This window comes from Chlorocebus sabaeus, chromosome 16 (assembly GCF_047675955.1).
Source record: "Chlorocebus sabaeus isolate Y175 chromosome 16, mChlSab1.0.hap1, whole genome shotgun sequence".
Lineage (NCBI taxonomy): Eukaryota > Metazoa > Chordata > Mammalia > Primates > Cercopithecidae > Chlorocebus > Chlorocebus sabaeus.
In genome coordinates, this window is record NC_132919.1 from 74,534,063 (window position 1) to 74,548,628 (window position 14,566).

The following is a 14,566-nucleotide window of genomic DNA, read 5'->3' on the forward strand; positions in this document are numbered from 1 at the left end:
AGGGAGGGAGTTGAGGGGGAAGGGAAGGGGTAGAGTTCGCGTCGCCTTCCTCCACACTTCCTCCTCTTTTTACACCCTCTTTTTGTCCTCTCCAAACAGACGTTTCTCTTCTTTCCCGTCTTCCTCTCAAGACCCTCGGGGCTGGCCCGGCGCGGGGGCTCACGCTTGTAATCCCAGCACTTTGGGAGGCGGAGGCTGGTGGATCACTTGAGCCCCGGAGTTGGAGACCATCCTGGGCGAAATGGCAAAACCCCGTCCCTACAGAAATACAAAAATTAGCCGGGAATGGTGGTGTGCGCCTGTAGTCCCAGCTACTCTGGAGACTGAGGTGGAGAATCGCTTGAACCTGAGAGGCAGAGGTTGCAGTGAACGGAGATTATGCCACTGTACTCCAGCCTGAGCAACAGAGCCAGACCCTGTCTCAAAAAACAAACAAACAAAAAACGAACAACAACAACAAAAACAAAACACAAACCCAAAAAACAAAATACAAACAAACAAAAGAACTGCACTCCAGCCTAAGCGACAGAGTCAGACCCTGTCTCAAAAAAAAAAAAAAAAAAAGAAAAAAGAAAAGAAAAGAAAAAGAAAAATCTCTGGGAATTGCATTCATCCCACAGACTTCTTCCATGCTTTTCTGGATTCTTGCAATAACCAAGGGACTGACAACTGTCAAGCCTGAGTGCCTGGGACCCAATTCTGCTTAGGCCACACCCAGTAAGTCCTTCTCTTTATCCAGCTGAGATCTTAAAGCTCAGTTCATTCCAACTCAGCCCAACCAGCCAATGGCCACTCTTTCTTCACCTCTTCTCCATGGTGGAGGGAGTATGAAGCCTCCTCTACCCATGAATGGAGAAACAGAAGCAGGCAGGAAGAAGGGAAAACACAGACTTTATTGAAATGAGGTAGTTGCAGGTACAAAGTGAACCCCGGCTCACTTGGGGCTCAGGTTTCCAGAAACTTAGATGGCTCCTCCTCTTTCTCCAAGGTTCAGATAAATCCTTGCAGCTGCTGGGAGCCCTCACTGTGCCTGGCTCTCCCTGGGCTGCCCCCAGGGGTAGGGGTGGAGATGGGGAAGAGGGTCCTGGGTTTTCCAGGAGGCAATAAATAGGGGAGGAGCTAGTGGGGGCGTGCCTGCACCTTCCTGGTTGTGGCTTGCTGGGGGCAGGACTTGCACAGCGTTCCAGAAGTCTCTGGAATACCAAGTTCCAAAACACTTTGGTGACATAGTGATGAGGTCGCTGGTGTGAGGAGGCAGGTCTCAGAAAACAACCTCTGGAGGCTGCATTAGTGCAATATAAATGTGCCAGGAGAGGGCTAATGGGGTTAGATGGGGGCGGGGGCTTTTTGGTCTGTCACAAGGCAGCTGGTGCTATTGTAAGGTCTGTGGTGACTGGATTAAGCATTGATAATAATATGGCTGCACCCAAACACTTCCCACACAAGAAAATTTAAGGTTCTGTCTCAGGCCTAGAATGGGGGGTTAGGATAAGAGTGCGTGAGGAGACTCCTCAAAGCTCGAAGGCACTGAACTGAATAAACAGAAGTTGGAAGGGAAAGGAAAATGAATCCAGGAGGATGAGGCTGGCCCCCACCCCCACCTCATGTTGACACTGAGTTGATCCCCAGATCAAAGGCAGAAGCCCTTCCCTCTACCTTTGACAGGTTCCATGCCTCCCAGGCCTCTGGTCGTGTAGGGCCCCCAGTCACCCAGGTCTGAGAAAAATGTTTCCCCATCCCCGCTCCTACTCCCAGGCAGCTCTAAACTGGCATTTCAGCCCTAGAGAGGATCCCCAGGCCAGTGAAGCCCAGGCCTGGGGTTGGGGAGAGCCTGGGATAGGGCTGGACTGGGGCGCTCCAGTGCCTGGAAGCCCCATTGGTGGCTAGGTTCAGTTCAGGAGGTGACAGAGCTGGGTGAGGCTTCTGGGGAGGTGCATGTTGACTGGTCTGAGGCATCTCCAGCCGCCTCCTTGGGGCAGCCTGGTGGGGCTGGGGGCACCCGACCTCCCTCTCGCTCGCGCTTCTTCTGCTTCATTCGTCGGTTCTGGAACCAAATCTTGACCTGCGTTTCATTGAGCTCCAGGGTGGCTGCGATCTCCACCCTCCGGGCCCGGCTCAGGTACTTGTTGAAATGGAACTCCTTTTCCAGTTCTGTCAGCTGCCTTGTGGTAAAGTTGGTGCGGAGGCCACTGGGCGAGCCCAGGCCAGGCTCTGACACCTTCCCTAGGGGCGGGGCAGGGAGAAAGGCCAGGTCAATTCTCTCACCTCTTCCTCCTTCCCCTTCCCTCCTCCCGGGGCTGGCTCTGGACTTCCATTCACCATTCTGCCCAAGTACAGTTGTCAGAGTTCCCAGGGACCCAGGTACCCCCATGGTGATCATCAAGTCCAGAGCAGCCTTCCCCATACTTCCATCCCCCGATGCACACCAGGTCCTGGGCCTGTGCTGGGTGCACAGATCAGGAAGTGGGGTGTGTATGGAAACTTACTCCTGGGGTGACCGGTTACATACTGGGTGAGGAGACCTCACCTGACCTGAGACATGGGTTGTGCTCTTACCTGTGTCTGCCAGAGCCGCTGAAAGAGAAGAACCCAGCCCAGGCCCAGGACATGTCACTGCAGGGGAAGCAGAGATACTTTGTGCCCCGGAGAAGGGGTGGCCACATCTGAGCCCTACCTGTCTTGGGTGGGTTTCTCTTAACCTTCATCCAGTCGAAGGTCCGGGCCGTGGGGGTGTTAGGTTCTGAAGGGCAGGGCGCTTCCTTGTCCTCGGAGAGGAGATCAGCATAGGCCGGTGCAAAGCTCGCGGTCTGCTCGTTCCCATAAGGGGGATGCTGCGGAGGATACGGCCCCGGACCGGCTCCACCTGCTCCGTAGCCATCGGACAAGCCCCCTAGCTGGGCCCCGTAGCTGGTGGGTTGAAAATAGCCTCCATCTCCTTCTGATTGACCCAGAGGGTAGTACTGAGAAGGCCCATAGCTGGGGCTGCAGGCGGCTGGGGCATACCCCGAGGGCGCGGAGCTGGGGAAGGGTACCCCCAGGGCCGAAGGCGGCTGCTGGGCGGGATAGCCGGAGTTCTGCTGAAACGCGGGGCTGGACAGCCCCCCACCGTAGCGGCCCTCGCTTGCATAGCTGTCAACGGCCTGAGTCGAGCTTGGGGGAAAGGAGGTTGGGGCGCTGTGGGCGCTGTGGGCGCTGTAGGCGCTGGGTCCCCGGTTACAGAGTGGGTACTCTAAGAAGGAGTTCATCCTATTATAGTCCATGCGTCAAGGCCACAGGAGGGTCGGCCCGTTTGGGGGAGACACCCTCTTGCCCTACAACCTTTCGGCAGTATGTCACAGCGCTGGGGCTCGAATCCATGGCCTGGCCCGCTCGCCTGGGCCAGCGCTTCCCTAGGAAGGGGGTAGGGAGTGGGGGTGAGGGGGCACATGTGATCTCTCCCAGGCCAATGGGCTAAGCGGGCCAGAGTTTGGCAGCCCCAGCGCCCATCCATCACCCCCCAAGCATTAGCATGACAAAGACACTTCAATCACCCTCAGCCCATCCATCTGAGAGCGACATGGAAGCGTCAAAAACATCTTTCTTCAAAGACTTTTGGAAAGAAGGGACTAGAGGGAGGGGGAAAAAAGTTAGGAGAATATTCAAGACTTTCCTTCCCTCCCAACCCCCAAGGCCTTCAATAGGCTCCTGGGTTATTAGATTGGGACAAATTCAAGCCAGCTGCCCCTCACTCTTCCTACCCCTCAAAGAAATCTTCCCCCCAAGTCTGTGGACCCAGAGGTGGGGAATCCAGCTTCCTTACTTTGCCCAGAACTCCCGAACCGTGTTCCTTTCTTCCAATTTGTCTTAGGGTGATGGGCTAGGACAGCCGGGTGAGGTATGTTATCTTGGGCCAAATGGATGACTGACTGTGTGGTAGGGTGGTTGGGGGAGGTGGTGCAAAAACACCTAAGGGTGTGGGGCAGGATCTAGAATCTAGAGGAAGAATTCATGAAGCCGGGGTGGGAAAATGGCATTTCAGGGAGCAAGGCAGGACTACAGAAATGTGGAGAAAAGGATGAGAAATGCCCCATCTTCCCTCTCTCTCTCTTTGCATAAATGTTCTGTCCTCATTCACACATCCATTTCTCTCCCTCAACCTCTCTTTATATTCTCTCTGTCTCAATCCATCTCTCTGTTCGTCCATCTTTCTCCATATTTATATTCGTTCCCTACCTATCCATCAACTCATCTCTCTCTAGATGTATTTATCCTCTCTCTAGCCATCCATAGCTGTAGCTAGCTCACTCACTCAGACTTAAATAACTCCCTATATCTCTCTAGAGAGCCACAATAAGCACAGCCAGGTGATGTTTACAGGGAGGTGAAGAGGAGGGGAATTTTTTATTCTCTTCTTGAAGTGTTTAAAACTAGTAGAGACCTGCAATCTCCTGGTTCCCTCCTACCTGTCTCTCCTTCACCACCCTCCATCTCCTTCCAAAAAAAAAAATTCCAAACCTCAGATGCATAAATTTAATACCAGTTAAATCTTAAAGATTACTCCACATTTCAGTGATTTTTCTAGAATTGATAAAGGGAGTTTGGTTAGAGAGTGGGAGAATCAGGGTGGAGGCCCCGTGGCTCTGAATTCTAAGACTCCGGAGTGAGGAGTGGCATCTCACCCCTTTTTGTTCTGTGTGGCTGTTGTAGAGGGACACAGGATGTGTCTTCTTCACTTTCTCAGACTCCAAACCCAGATGGGACTAGAAGAGAAGCCCTTAGGTAGAGCCCATTGATTCTCCTCCTCCAGGCAACTCGAGGGCAAGAGTTTGGCGCAATCCAACACCCACGCTCATTTGTAACCTGTCAGGGTGTCTGCCTGGTCGGAGGCCTGGGGCCGAAGCTAGGGCAAGTCCAGGAGGGCAAGAGTTCAGGGAGTGATCTCTGTAAACAATGAAGCTCAGGAGAGGAAAGGGAAGCAGGTGGGACAGGTTTAGGGAGGACCCTCAAAACTTCTCAGGTTTCCACACTCCAAAAAGGGCAGGATGAATATTCCTTCCTCTGCAAGGGACCCCAAAGTTGTCCCCTTCAGTCTGTGTCTTGCCCCTCCATCTTTGTCTCCCATTCCCTCTTGTTTTGCTTGACCTTGCCATAGCTGCCTCTCCTGCTTTCTGCTCTATACCACCAGCATCACACTGCCTTTCTCTTCTCTAGTAATTGTGGGCCTAGCCCAACTCTGTTTTCTTCGGGGAAAGGGTTTTGTTTTGTTTTTGTTTTTTGAGATGGGGTCTCACTCTGTCATCTAGATTGGAGTGCAGTGGCGTGATCTCCGCTTACTGCAACCTCTGCCTCCCAGGTTCAAGCAATCCTCTCACCTCAGCCTCCCGAGTAGCTGGGACCACAGTCATGCACCACTGGGCCTGGCTAATTTGTGTGTGTGTGTGTTTTTAGTAGAGACAGGGTTTCGCCATGTTGGCCAGGCTGGTCTTGAACCCCTGGTTTCAATGATCTGCCTGCTTCGGCCTCCCAAAGTGCTAGGATTGCAGGCCTAAGCTGCTGCACCTGGCCATCACCCCCAACTCTGAAAGAGCTCAAAGCATTTCACAGAACCCCTGTCTCCTTTCCCTGATCATGTGTACTCTGCTTCAGACCCTGCTTCAAGCTGAGGGGGAGGGGGACCAGCTGGTAACTTCTTTAAGAGATGCAATGGGGGAGAGAGAGAATGTTCACTTGCCAACAGAATGAGGGCAGACAAAAGAAAGGAAAATTGAGATGGGAGGAGGTGACCTGCAGAGGAATTGAAGAGAAAGAGATTATTGAGGTGAGAGCAAGCTTATTTCTTTCTATTTTACTTTTTTGGGGAGAAGATTTGCAGATGCTTCATCCTTTCATTTTAACATGTCTTCCACAGACACTAAGAATAACTTGTCTGGAGGAAACTAGGATTTGTCTTCTAACCCCAAATTTGAACTAGGCCTATATCTGATCTCACTGCCCTGCTTCTGACAGACTTAAGACTTCTTCACCTTCCACCTTTTCCTCATCCCAGGGAGAACCTTCTCACCCCATCCTTTGCCTTCGTAATTAAGGGAACAATTTGAGGTCTAAAGGAAGAAGTGAATTTCAAATCAGTTTAATAAAACATCACAAATCTGTCTGGGAATTGAGGAATGCATTCCCTCTATAACAGCTGAAGTCAAAGACTGAGGCAAGTCAGCTGGGCGCAATGACTTGCACATTTAATCCCAGCATTTTGGAAGGCCAAGGCGAGAGGATCACTTGAGCCCAGGACTTCGAGACCAGCCTGGTCAAGATGGTGAGACCACATCTCTACAAAAATAAAGAAATTTAAAAATTAGCTGGGTGTGGTGTTGCCTCCACGAAGTCCCAGCTGCTCAGAAGGGAAGATTGCTTGAGCCCCGGAGTTCAAGGCTGCAATGAGCTATGACCACACCACTGCACTCTAGCCTGGGTGACAAAGACCCTGTCTCCATTTAAAAAAAGAAAAAAAAAAAGTGCCTCAAGTTATACTGTCAGTTGCAGTGATTGCCTCAGCTTTCCAAATTTACTATGCTCCCCAATTCATCCCTGAGTCATGCCACCTTCTCTTGTATTAGCAGGGACATTAAAACTTCCCCAAATTCCTGCTGGTTCTCGCAGCCCCAGCAGAAAGGACTGGGAGAACCAAGTAACTTTGATCTCTAGGTTCCCAATCTCCTCCTCCTCTTCCAGAAGCTTCGCTGACTGGAATAACCTATGGCCCATAGGATTTTTGGTTGACCAAATTAAACTCACCAGAGAGTGTCTGGGTGGACCAAACACCAAATGAAATAAAGTTGATGTCCTAGTTTGTATGATCTGCTCGTGCATAAAAGACAGCAAGGAGAACATAGACATGTTTGGAACTGAAGTTATCTTTGACAGTTTTCACTCCTTATCACACTGAGAATGCAGGCAAGGAAACCATTCTAACCAGAATGGGGATATATTAGAAGTTTAACCTTAGATTCTGGTCCTTTCTGTGGAGGAAGCTGCTTCAGCTGGGGGCTTGGCAGGAGCAATCTAAATTCTTTCATTAGATCTTAAATGTCTCTATCTGCTCTCTCCAGCCCGAATCTTGGGAGGCCAAACCCAAGATCAAAGGTTGGGGCTAGGCCAGCGCGGTGGCTCACGCCTGTAATCCCAGCACTTTGGGAGGCCAAGAGGGGCAGATCACCTGAGGTCGGGAGTTCGAGACCAGCCTGACCAACATGGTGAAACCCCATCTCTACTAAAAAATACAAAAATTAGCCAGGCGTGGTGGCAGGCACCTGTAATCTCAGCTACTTAAGAGGCTGAGGCAGGAGAATCGCTTGAACCCGGGAGGCAGAGGTTGCAGTGAGCCGAGATCGCGCCATTGCACTCCAGCCTGGGTGACAGAGTGAGACTCCGTCTCAAATTTAAAAAAAAAAAAAAAAAAAAGGTTGGGGCTTAGGAGGTAAAAGAATATTCATAATTTTTTTCCTTCTTTCTTTTTTTTTTTCCAGGCAGGGTTTCGCTCTGTTACCCAGGCTAGAGTGCAATGGTGCAATCACGGCTCCCTGCAGCTTTGACCTCCTGGGCTCAAGCGATCCTCCCACCTCAGCCTCCTGAGTAGGTAGGACTACAAGCATACACCACCACAAGTTTTTCACTATGAGATGATTTGTTTTTGTTGCTGTTAGGAAAAGGACGTTCCTTTTAATTCAAGCTAATTAAACTGTCATAAATCTGGTTGAGAACCTTAGACTGTAGGTAGTACATATTGTAATGGGATTAGTGCTAGCTGTGGAGCCAGAATAGTTGGGTTCAAGTCCTTGCTTGGCCATTTGTTTTTTTTTTTTTTTTTTTTTTTTTTTTTTGATACAGGGTCTCACTTTGTCACCTAGGCTGGAGTGCAGTGGTGCAATCTTGGCTCACTGCAACCTCTGCCTCCCAGGCCCAAGCAATCCTTCCACCTCAACCTCCCAAGTAGCTGGGATCACAGGTGTATGCCAACATACACAGCTAATTTTTTGTATTTTTGGTAGAGATGGGGTTTTGCCACGTGGCACAGGCTGCTCTCGAACTCCCGAGCTTGGGCAATTCACCCACCTCAGCCTCCCAAAGTGTGGGATTACAGGCGTGAGTCACTGTGCCTGGCCTTTGCTTGGCCATTTCTTAGCATTGTGACACTAGACAAGTTTCTTGATTTCTATAAGTCTCAGCCTCGGAGAAAAAGAATGGGTTTAATACTACTTATCTTGCTGCCTTGTTAGTAGGATTAAAGCAAACAAGAAAATACGAACCATAGGGAACTCTCTAAATGTATGACATCAACTTTAAATCACATTCTGAAATGATATGAGTCAGTCTGCTTTTAATATAACTAGCATAGGCCGGGCACAGTGGCTCACGCCTGTAATTCCAGCACTTTGGGAGGCCGAGGTGGCCGGATCACAAGATCAGGAGATCGAGACCATCCTGGCTAACCCGGTGAAACCCGTCTCTACCAAAAACAAAAAATTAGCCGGGCGTTGTGGCAGGTGCCTGTAGTCCCAGCTACTTGGCAGGAGAATGGAGTGAACCCAGGAGGCAGAGGTTGCAGTGAGTCGAGATTGAGATCGCACCACTGCACTCCAGCCTGGGCAACAGATAGCGGCTCCGTCTCAAAAAAAAAAAAAAGTAAAAAAAAATTATATATATATGTATATATAACTAGCATATTAAAATATGGAAATATGGCTGGGCGTGGTGGCTCAAGCCTGTAATCCCAGCACTTTGGGAGGCCGAGACGGGCGAATCACGAGGTCAGGAGATCGAGACCATCCTGGCTAACATGGTGAAATCCCGTCTCTACTAAAAAATACAAAAAACTAGCCGGGCGAGGTGGCGGGCGCCTGTAGTTCCAGCTACTCGGGAGGCTGAGGCAGGAGAATGGTGTGAACCCGGGAGGCGGAGCTTGCAGTAAGCTGAGATCCAGCCACTGCACTCCAGCCTGGACGACAGAGCCAGACTCCGTCTCAAAAAAAAAAAAAAAATATGGAAATATGTAGGCTAGGTGCGGTGGCTCATGCCTGTAATCCCAGCACTTTGGGAGGCGGAGGCAGGCAGATCACCAGAGGTCAGGGGTTCAAGACCAGCCTGGCCAACGTGGTTAAATCCTGTCTCTACTAAAAATACAAAAATTAGCCGGGCATGGTGGCCACACACACCTGTGGTCTCAGTTACTCGGGAGACTGAGGTAGGAGAATTGCTTGAACCTGGGAGGCGGAGGCTGCAGTGAGCCGAGATTACGCCATTGCACTCCAGTCTGGGTGACAGAGTGAGGCTCTGTCTCAAAAAATAGATAGATAGATAGATAGATAGATAGATAGATAGATAGACGTGATAGGAGAATAGCATTTAGGCTATATTTTCATGTAACAAAGCATCATATATTATACAATATAATAGGTACTTTATCGTATGCAAATTTCATTGAGAATTGAGAAGATTGGCTCTGTTTAGGCAAACGATTTTGTTTCTTGAAAACCAAAGCCTAATATTTTATACCTATAAAGAATCCAAATTATTAAAATTGCAACAGAAAGGTTTGTGGTTGGATATTAGAAAGAACTTCTTGATTTTCCAAATGTTGGGGAAAAGTTTTCTAGGGAGAATGTTGTCTCTTCTTCCTTAAGGGATTTAGCTTGGAAACTGTCCATCCTGGAGGGGACCTGACTTCTGGAATCTAGACAGATCAGCAAGATGTAAACTTCCATCTGGAGCCAATAACTGGGGGCATGACTAAATAATGATTGGGATCTTTCTAAAAGGAAAGGTTAGAGTGACATGAAGGATTAAAATAATTTTCTACTTAATCGAGTGTATCTAAATGCAATAGATTTTTTGGCCAAAATATCTGCTTTGGAAATCTTAGCCAAATACTGATCAAGCTGAATTTGGGTCTGAATGACTGTACAGATTGTGATTTTTCTGCAGTTGTTTCGAGGGAGAGAAAGTTTTAAGAGGGCTCCTTTACTATTCATTCTCTCCTATGAAGAGGAAGATCTCTTTCCGGCACTAAATATCTAGCTTACCCCTCAGTGTAGATAGAGGGATGGCTGGGAGGAGAGAAGAGGGATAGGCAGAGCTGGGGTGGAGAGGTCAGTGGAGGATCTGGGCTATAATTACCCTCAGCAGGCAGAGGATGAAGTGGGGCCCTACAGGCCACCTTCTGCAAAGTGAGGACTGAGAGCACATCCCAAGAAGATCTGCAGTGGGGCCAGCAAGTGCTTGTCAGAGACTTGGGTGAAAGATGGGTAGGTGAATTCAGCAGTGCTCTTTAGGGAGTCTCAGAAATTGTGCCTATGCTCTGATGCCCCAGCAACAAGATTAAACATAACTAAAAGGGACTGTTAAAGTCTAGAACATCGTGTCAAAAAAGAAGTTTGGTGGCTCTTTTTATATGAAATGGCTTCCTTAAAAAAACAAACAAACAAACAAAAACCAAAAAACAAAAAGAGTAAACATGACCAAATGTTGGGGGAGGTGGCAGAGGATAAAAGTCAGAGGAAAACTTGGCTAGGATACTTTTAAATACTCATATTTATTGAATACCGGGCACCTGGCAGACAACACCGCACCCAATTACCTGCTTGTTGAAAATATTTCACTCTCTACTCATTTAAATAAAGGTAAATGCATGATTATCAGTGCAAAGATACTAATTAAAATTTATTGACCAGGCACAGTGGCTCACGCCTGTAATCCTAGCACTTCGGGAGGCTGAGGCAGGAGGATCACTTGAGCCAGGAGTTCAAGACCAACCTGGTCAACACAGTGCAATATCGTCTCCACAGAATATTTTAAAATTAGCTGTAAAAAATAAATAAATAAAAGGCCAGAGGAGGTGGCTCATGCCTGTAATCCCAGCACTTTGGGAGGCCGAGGTGGGTGGATCACTTGAGGTCAGGAGTTCAACGCCAGCCTGGCCAACATGGTGAAACCCCATCTCTACTAAAAATATAAAAATTAGCCAGATGTGGTGGCGGATGCCTGTAGTCCCAGCTACTTGGGAGGCTGAGATAGGAGAATCGCTTGAACCCAGAAGGTGGAGGTTGCAGTGAGCCGAGATCCTGCCACTGCACTTCAGCCTGGGTGACAGAGTAAGACTCCATCTCAAAAATAAATAAATAAATAGGCGGCCTGGCGCGGTAACTCATGCCTATAATCCCAGCACTTTGGAAGGCCGAGGCAGGCAGATCACCTGAGGTCAGGAGTTTGAGGCCAGCCTGGCCAACATAGCGAAACCCTGTCTCTACTAAAACTACAAAAATTAGCCGGGCATGGTGGCAGGTGCCTGTAATCCAAGCTACTCAGGAAGGTGAAGCAGGAGAATTGCTTGAACCCAGGAGGCAGAGGTTGAAGCGAGCTGAGATTGCACCACTGCACTCCAACCTGGGCAATAAGAGTGAGACTCTGTCCAAAAAAAAAAATTAGCCAAACGTGGTGGCTCGCACCTGTAGTCCTAGTTACTCAGGTGGCTGAGATGGGAGGACCACGTGAGCCCAGGAGGTTGAGGCTGCAGTGAGCTGTGACTGCACCACTCCACTCCAGCCTGGGTGACAAAGTGAGACATTATCTCACAAAATAAAATAAAATTTGTTAAAATTACCCCCACCAGATTCATGTGGGGTAGGTCATTGTCGAACACCAAAAATTACTTAAGAGCACAAGACATCAGCCATAATAAACAGTTAATACATTGTTTGTGAAGATTAAATAATATATACTAAAGAATATACATATATATTAATGTAGAGTACATTAGAGGCATTTAATTATTCCATTTATTTCACAGATAGAGAAACTGAGGTCCAGAAAGGGGAAGATACTTGCTCAGACATAAGTTAACTTTTTTTTTTTTAATGACTCAGGGTTATCATGATTGCAAGTACTTCCTCAGTCTAATGGTCCTTTGCTTTCACTGTAATATTAATGAGACATGCTTCTTAAAAGAATGATTCACTAAGAGCAGGGCAGACTGACCAGCAGCTTTCCGGGCTGCACTGAAACCTTCCCACTCCAACCACAGTGAATTTATAACCACTCTGTGCTACACCACTCACAATTGGTCCTGACCCAAGAGGAACCCTGCCCCAGTCAGGATGGAATAAGTGAGTGCAGCCACTTGGAGCTGCCCTCTAATCTGCCACCATCACTGGGGTCTGCTGCCCTATCTGGGAACCACCCCTCTTCCTCTTACTTCTCCATGGCCAACTGGGAAAACTCAAGCTAAAAAGGATGTCCCCAGAGATGAAAGAGGGAAAGAAGTTAATCTGGAACACAGGGATCCTGAATTGCAATCCTTTATGAATCCCAAATTGCCAGGCATTCCCTTGAATCTGAATTGGGTGGGGAAACTGAAAATGGGAGTCACTTTCTTCTGCAAATGCATTGCCTCTTTGTTCTGTTGTGGTATCATCAGAGATGGTGAGTTTCATAAATTTGGAAAGGAGAGAGCCAGCAATCTTGTGTGTTTCCCGTAAAAAGAGTTTCAACTCCTCTCCAATAATCAGCCAAAGGCAATACCTGGACTAAGAACTCTCACCCCTAGCATATCCAAAGTACCTGAATCTAAACAGGTACATTGAGCCTTTGGTTGGCTCCCCACTACTTTGGCAGGAAGGAATCAGACTGATGCAGGCCCAGGCAGGAACAAAGATTCCCTGCCATTTGAGCTACTGGTTTGGGTTAGGAGAATTGGAAGCCAGGGGCCAGGTAAAGTGAGTCAAAAATTCTGAAGCATGCAGGAAGGCAGAAAGCAAGGTGGCACTATGATCTAGCAGTACTTCTCAAATTTTAAGTGTATATAAATCACTTGGGGAGCTGCTAAACTGCAAATTCTGATTCAGTAGGTCTGATGCAGGGGCCTAAGATTCTGTATTTCTAAGTAGCTCACAGGTAGTGCTGATGCTGCTGGTCCATGGAGCAGCCAGGCTCCAGAGAACTGGTGCATCAGATGCCCTTGAGTGCTGCAAACCATGATGGGGGATAGAAATTCTCTCCTGCAGAGCCAACTCTGCATTTTTTTTTTTTTTTTTTTTTTTGAGACGGAGTCTCGCTCTGCCGCCCAGGCCAGAGTGCAGTGGCCGGATCTCAGCTCACTGCAAGCTCCGCCTCCCGGGTTCACACCATTCTCCTGCCTCAGCCTCCCGAGTAGCTGGGACTACAGGCGCCCGCCACCTCGCCCGGCTAATTTTTTGTATTTTTTAGTAGAGACGGGGTTTCACCGTGTCAGCCAGGATGGTCTCGATCTCCTGACCTCATGATCCGCCCGGCTCGGCCTCCCAAAGTGCTGGGATTACAGGCTTGAGCCACCGCGCCCAGCCTAACTCTGCATTTTTTTTGGCACTGAGGAAGGGTGCTCTCCTTTTGACCAAAGAAACTGGAAGGTAGGCCATTAGCAAGATCCTTCTGATATTCTTGATCTTTGTAACAACCTGCTATAGCTAGCTGCAAGAGCATTTTTAATTAGACCAAATTATCTAGTTTGTCCATAGAAATCAAAGCCCCAGTTGAAATATCTGTTCATTTTGCTAGTGTAGAGATGGCTTGTGTGCTGTGATTTTTAAGATGTTAAACACTGCCTGTGGGCATATTTTATGGAGAAATAAACACGCAGCCCAATGAGATGTATAGCGTTGTTTTAATATATTGTATATTCACTTATTTATGGGTAAAATAAACACACAAGCCAATAAGCTGTGTATTATTACTTTAATATATTGAATTTATTTCATACCTATATGTTTTATGAGGGAAAATAAACTAAGATACACGCTATTATTATAACACATTTAATTGTTCTTTATTTATTTATGAGAGAAATAAGTGCAATTTAACATGATGCAAGATTATTTAATGCACGAGATGAAATCTGTATTAAGACAGTTTAAGGGATTAAGTTCCAGTTAACTAAGGTGTGTACTTCCCATACTGAGGGACCCATTTAAAACTATGCAAAGGGCCTGTCTAGTCCTCTGTGTCACAACCTATGTTGGCTCCTGGCTTATCCTGACAATTGCTGCCTCTGGGTGCCTGGTACTCTAAATCCCGGTCCTTTTGGTCCAGGGGAAAGTCTGGAGGCCCAGGAAATAAACTGCTTTTTGAGAAGGGCAACATCTGCCGGGGAGATAGCCCCGCAGTGTCTGTTTCTGAGCGGGAGAAATATTAAAGAAACCTAAGGAGGATGGATGGCTTTCCGGAGCCCTTTAAATCTCCACTTTCCCAGAACAAACCAGGAGGCAGATGGGGGAGATCGATCCTTGCTTCCCGCTTACCAGGTTTACAAGGAACCAGGCAGGCTGTGGTGGGGGATAGACAGGACATGGTGTTGATATGGAAAATGAAGTTGTTGGTGAAGACAGGTGGGTCTGCATTTAGAGAAAGCTCTAGCCTGGCTTCAAATTCCACAGCGAAGTATCAAAAGTCAGACCAGATGAGGCACACCCAGGCCCGCAGATCCGCCGCTCTCCTTCCCTTCCCTTCCCACCCGGACTCTCCTTCCATCTCGCGTCCTCAGCGTCCGTTGAGCTCACTTTAAAAT

The 14,566-nt window shown here is 48.2% G+C and overlaps 1 protein-coding gene across 1 annotated transcript; it reads right to left on the minus strand.

The window, feature by feature from the left end:
* Positions 1 to 874: 874 nt before the first annotated feature.
* On the minus strand, positions 875 to 3,367 carry HOXB1 (homeobox B1). Its single transcript, XM_008013000.2, has 2 exons — positions 2,675 to 3,367; positions 875 to 2,223 (listed from the first exon to the last, which is right to left on the minus strand). Exons 1-2 carry the CDS (start codon positions 3,258 to 3,260, stop codon positions 1,895 to 1,897), a joined length of 915 nt encoding a protein of 304 aa, XP_008011191.1. The 5' UTR covers positions 3,261 to 3,367; the 3' UTR covers positions 875 to 1,894.
* Between the last annotated feature and the right edge of the window lie 11,199 nt (positions 3,368 to 14,566).

Excerpts from the sequence above, each read along its gene's own strand:
- HOXB1 (XM_008013000.2), bottom strand. The coding sequence starts at position 3,260 with ATGGACTATAATAGGATGAACTCCTTCTTAGAGTACCCACTCTGTAAC. Across the intron at positions 2,224-2,674 it reads GAGAAACCCACCCAAGACAG|GGAAGGTGTCAGAGCCTGGC; the intron begins GTAGGGCTCAGA and ends CCCCGCCCCTAG.